The sequence below is a fragment of the Hyla sarda genome, chromosome 3 (genome assembly GCF_029499605.1).
Source record: "Hyla sarda isolate aHylSar1 chromosome 3, aHylSar1.hap1, whole genome shotgun sequence".
Lineage (NCBI taxonomy): Eukaryota > Metazoa > Chordata > Amphibia > Anura > Hylidae > Hyla > Hyla sarda.
This window is the reverse complement of record NC_079191.1, coordinates 256,353,964-256,359,963: the sequence shown is the minus strand read 5'-3', so window position 1 is coordinate 256,359,963 and position 6,000 is coordinate 256,353,964. Positions and strand designations below refer to the sequence as shown.

Genomic DNA, 6,000 nt, shown 5'->3' with positions numbered 1-6,000 from the left:
GCGGTAACGCACTTCTTTCCCCAGGGACTCAAAAGCGTGGTGTGAATGCAGCCTAATATACAGTTTAAATACACAGGTCAGGAGCGAGAACTGCTTACAATGGACAGCTACTCCATATATCCCATACACAGCCCCGCCAGTATGGTTACACCAGTGGTCACCTGGCCACCCCCTGCGGACATGTGATTGGTTACTTGGCACTTGGGGGAGGGGCGAGTGCTGTTCGCCGCTTCCTGTGTACAGTGGAGCTTTGCATGGCGGGTGCCGGGAGCGGAGCGGGGAAGAGCTTGCTGCACTTCATGAAGTTCGTGGGGCAGCTGAAGGTAAAGCCGTGCCCGGTATAGAGGAGACTCGAGCGCCGGGTGTTATTCCTGTGTATACACACTGCAGACTGTGTGTGGGAAGATAAAGCCTCCGCAGTACTGTGCCCCCTGTGTGTGACACAACTACAGCGCCCATGCAGCTGGCTGTCTGGGAATGCTGGGAGTTGTAGTTTTACAGTAGTTGGGAATAGTGTAGTGAGGGGTCAGGTTGGCTGGAGCTTGGCGCATAGTGATTACCGAAGCTGTAGAGACAGGAGACCTCTCTGTAGCGCCCCCTATACACTGTTTCCATACTCCTATGGGTCCACTGACTGACTACAGAGTCCCTAATCGTGAGATACACCTAGAGTAGTGGTCTCCAAACTGTCCCTCCTGATGGTTCAAAACTACAACTCCCAGCATGCCCAGACAGCCGATGGCTGTCTGGGCATGCTGGGAGTTGTAGTTTTGAACCATCTGGAGGGACACAGTTTGGAGACCACTGCTCTAGAGCATTTTTTCAGAACTGTGTATTGCAAAATAGGCACCTACATGCGTGAACAGGGCGCTATGCGATGGAGCTTCTCACTGCGTCTCCATTGTTGTGAGACACAGCGCCATAAAATGACATTACACTGTGTCTGGCTGCTATGTGGTAACACAGCGGGAAGGTCTGTCTAGTACTGCGCAGCAATATGGAGAAAAGCCCCCTGTTCAGGTATTTAGGAGCAGATTTTGTAATGAATTGCATTTAGACAAAGGACTTGTTGATCGTGCACAGTGCTGCATGAGAGCTGCATGCTTTTTATAACATCTTAAATGGGTACTCACATTAAACATTACTTTTAATATAGATTATGCATAAACAACAATCTTTAATATTTTATAAAAAAAAAAAAATGTACCTTTCATACTTTTTACATTTGAAATCCTGGCCACTAGGTGTCACCCTACATGGTCCAAGAAGCATCCCACCAACCCCCCCCCCCCCCCAATGAAGGCACATTTGGACCACTGCTGGCCGGGCATCGTGGTCCGAAAAGCGCGTCCTCGGCTCGCTCTCTGCCTGTATATGAAACAAGCAGAGAGCAAGCACAGTGCTCGTGTGCGTGCGGCACACCTAATTTACATATCCCCGCCCCCTGCACCTCCCCCTACTACTCATTGCAGCTCGAGCTGCAGTATAGATTGTAAGAGAGAGGGGGGGACGCAGAGAGGAGAAATCTGCACCACACCCCCATCGGAGGAAGAATCATATTTAGGTAAGTATAATCTCATATGTGTAGCTATCTATATCTATCTATATCTTTATCTTTCTCTATCTATATCTAGCAACAGGACAATACAGCAGCACACTGCTAGCACAAAGATATAGATGAAACATGAGAATATAGATAAAACATGAAAAGCTATACAGCTGTAACGCAACAAATGAAAATATGAAACAGTGAGGTACTTAGCTTGCAAATTTGGCGGCCAAATAGCTTGGACCGTCCCACCACGGTAAGGTGACCTTATTTTGGGACGGACCCTACACTATGAATATGCCTCTGTGTGAACAGTACAGCAGGCATGCAAGGTCTGAAACATCCAAGGCACCTTATATACACCTGATAGAGGTGGGTGGGGTGCAAGAGCCAACATGGAGGTAGCCACTCCCCTGTATGTGTAATACAACCAAAGGATAAATTGGCCAGCACTATTGATCCAAGCTAATATATACAGCTGGCTTACAGGTGTAGGCTGCTGGGCTAAATATACAGGAACAGGACAATACAGCAGCACACTGCTAGCACAAGGATATAGATGAAACATGAGTATATAGATAACACATGAAAAGCTATACAGCTGTAGTGCAACAAATGAAAATATGAAATTATGAAACAGTGAGGTACTTAGCTTGCAAGTGAGGTACTTACCTGTAAACCAGGTCCATTTAATAGTTTTGAATCAATAGTGCTGGCCAACTTACTCTTTGGTTCTATCTATATCTATCTATCTCTATATCTATCTATCTGTCTCTATCTATCTATCTACATATATTGAGCCAGCATGGTATGTATGCTCATTTTCATGTAATGAGCCAGCATACTATGCACGCTCAATATCAGGTCTTGAAACAGCATGGTATGCACGCTCAATATCAGGTATTGAAACAGCATGGTATGCATGCTCAATTTCATGTATTGAGCTTGCATAGCATGCTGGCTCAATATATGATAAGCGTGCATAGCATGCTAGCTCAATACATGTAATGGTATGCATGCTCATTATCAGGTATTGAACCAGCATGCAATGCACGCTCATTTTCATGTATTGAGCCAGCATGGTATGCACTCTCATTGACAGTAATTGAGCAAGCATGCTGGCTCAATACATGAAAATGAGCGTGCATACCATTCTGGCTCAATAGCTGATATTGAGCGTGCATAGCATGCTGGCTCAATACATGTAATGAGCCAGCATGCTATGCACGCTCAATTTCATGTATTGAGCCAGCATGCTATGCACACTCAATATCAGCTATTGAGCCAGCATGTTATGCACGTATTGAGCCAGCATGCACGCTCAATTTCATGTAATGAGCCAGCATGGTATGCATGCTCATTATCAGAAATTGAGCAAGCATGGTATGCACATTTATTTTCATGTATTGAGCGTGCATAGCATGCTGGCTCAATACATGATATTGAGCGTGCATAGCATGCTGGCTCATTACATGTATTGAGCCAGCGTGCTATGCATGCTCAATTTCTGGTATTGAGCCAGCATGGTATGCACGCTCAATTTCATGTAATTAGCCAGCATGGTATGCACGTTAATTTTCATGTAATGAGCCAGCATGGTATGCACGCTCATTATCAGGAATTGAGCAAGCATGCACGTTTATTTTCATGAATTGAGTGTGCATAGCATGCTGGCTCCATACATGTAATAAGCAAACATGGTATGCACGCTCAATTTCAGGTATTGAGCCAGCATGGTATGCACGCTCATTTTCATATATTGAGCGTGCATAGCATGCTGGCTCAATACCTGATAATGAGCGTGCATACCATGCTGGCTCAATACCTGATAATGAGCGTGCATACCATGCTGGCTCAATACCTGATAATGAGCGTGCATACCATGCTGGCTCAATACCTGATAATGAGCGTGCATACCATGCTGGCTCAATACCTGATAATGAGCGTGCATACCATGCTGGCTCAATACCTGATAATGAGCGTGCATACCATGCTGGCTCAATACCTGATAATGAGCGTGCATACCATGCTGGCTCAATACCTGATAATGAGCGTGCATACCATGCTGGCTCAATACCTGATAATGAGCATGCATACCATGCTGGCTCAATACATGTAATGAGCCAGCATGGTATGCACGCTCATTAACAGGTTATAATTATTATGCATATTTTTGCATGAAACAAATTCACGGTTATCATCACCATCTATACTGGAAGGCTGCAGTTTTACCTTCTACATAAGCTTACTAGGTAAAACCGCAGCAATACAGTATAAATAATGATGAAACTAGAGAATTTATTCCATCCAAACTATAAATGTATATTATGTTTTGACTTTCTTCCTGCAGGGCACGGCAGCGCTGTACTCCGACATTCCTCCACTATGTATGGAGGAGACACAGAAGCTGCCGTCCCTGCCTTGTACTTAGCCTGTATGCGCGCTCCCGAGAGTGAGAGCAGCATACAGGAAGAAGGGCGGAAGCCAGCCCTGTGAAGCCTCAGATGACGTCTAGCCTGCCGGGCCACGCCCACTTCCTCCCTCACTGAACCACCGATGATTGTGCAGGCTGATAAGCCTGGAAAAGAGGTACAAGGGGGGAAAATGTTATGTTATTTATGTTGAACAAAATAAAAGCCAGGATTGGTGTCAAGGTTAGTCAGGGACATATGCTGGAGGGTTTTAGGGACAGATCAGTTTATGATAGCTACTCTTTAAAGGACACAGGGAGTACACTTACGTCCTGTGCCCGCCCCCATTGTATGAAGTGCGGCCATTAGCCAGCTAATGCTGGATATTACCAATTAGGATTATGTCTGGCATTAAAGGGGTACTCCTGTGGTAAACACTTTTATTTTTTATTTATTTTTTTATCAACTGGTGCCAGAAAGTTAAACAGATTTGTAAATTATATTAAAAAAAACTTTATTCTTCCAGTACTTATTAGCTGACTTATTGTCTGTCTGACCACAGTGCTCTGGACAGTTCCTGATACAGACAGAGGTGTCATCAGAGAACAATGTGTACAGAAAAAAAAATCCCAAAACAAAAGAACTTTCTCTGTAATATACAGCCTCTAATAAGTACTGGAAGGCATCTAAAAGCAGTGCAATTAAGTTGCCGATTGTCTTGGGGGGGGGGGGGGATAGGGTGTTGATGATCAGCTCGGGGTCCCCTTCAGCTGATATTACGGCTGGAGGGTCCTCACCTGTCTCTGTGCGGTCTCATCGCCTCTCCGCTTCTGTAGTTTGGCTAGGCAGGCTGGAGAAGCACAGAAGAGATAACAAAGATGAAAAAAAAAAGCCAGATATGCTGATTTTTGATCACTTTAAATGTTAGAAAAAAAATCACTAAAAAGCTAAATTTCATTTAAACAAAAATAGTCCTAATAAAAACTACAAATCACAGTGCAAACAATGAGCCCTTATACAGTCCAGTACGAATTTTTTTTTATAAATAAATAAATATATAAAAATTGGGTTACGCTCTAATTGTATTGACCTACAGAATAAAGATAACATAATTTTTCCTAAAAAGTTCACTGCATAGAAATAAAAACCTGCAAAAGCTATATGGCCATGAAGGTAGAATAGTTATAGCTATTAGAAGGCGAGGAGTAAAAAATGAAGTCTTTGCATCCCTAAAGGGTAACGGACAGCCGGTTCACCCACACTGAACTCAATAAACAGGGTTATAGTGCAGGTAAACCTAAGCAAAATAATGTATTACTCACTCTGATCCATGGTCCTGTTGGAGATTTGCTAATATGCTCCTTTGCGCAATAGAAATGGGAGCTGCCCCTCTGATCTTCCTGTCTCCATCCCCTCTACCATATGCCCACCCATCTCTGAATATGTATATCTTCTTTAGAGCGTTCACGTTTTAATGACATGAGGACCTATGAGAGCCTATGCCTATGTGACCGCTCTGAAGAGTATATGCATATATATCCTGTCCCTCCTGTCTCAGTAGGCATATTTGAAATCAAGCACAGGGAGGAAGTGGGGTGATGGGGAGTTAGTAAAGGTAATACCTATTTTGCTCCCCAAACAAGTAGTAAGGAGTTAGAAGATATTGGTAAAATTAGCACTTGTGACTGTAAGGCTACCATTCTATATATTACAAGTCATTCCCTATGCATAGAATAAATCAGTCTTTCATAAACAAAGATATATCTGTGGAAGAAGTCCGCCATGTAATACAATCATTGCCATCTGATAAAGCATCGGGGCCTGATGGCTTCGTAAATTCCTACTACAAAAAATTCAAGGATCTCTTGTCCCCCCATCTGTGCGTCTCTTGTCAGGCAGCGGTCGCTGGAGGAATCCTCCCGGCTGAAAACTTACAGGCCATGATCGTCACCCTCTCCAAACCTGGTAAATCCCATGACCTACCCCAGAATCAAGATTTAAAAATATTTGAGAAACTGCTAGCAACTTGCCTCTGCAGTC

The 6,000-nt window shown here is 43.8% G+C and overlaps 1 protein-coding gene across 2 annotated transcripts in view; it reads left to right on the top strand.

Moving 5' to 3' along the window:
• The first annotated feature begins 217 nt into the window (after positions 1-217).
• HDDC2 (HD domain containing 2) overlaps positions 218-6,000 on the top strand; it is a 41,433-nt gene continuing 35,650 nt past the window's right edge. The window contains exons 1-2 of one of the 2 annotated variants that reach the window (XM_056566474.1): positions 264-323; positions 3,900-4,138. In XM_056566474.1, the coding sequence (XP_056422449.1) occupies positions 4,106-4,138 (33 nt within the window). In that variant the 5' untranslated portion in view covers positions 264-323; positions 3,900-4,105. Of the gene's footprint in view, positions 324-3,899; positions 4,139-6,000 lie in introns of both variants that reach the window. The other variant, XM_056566473.1, reaches the window with a different exon arrangement.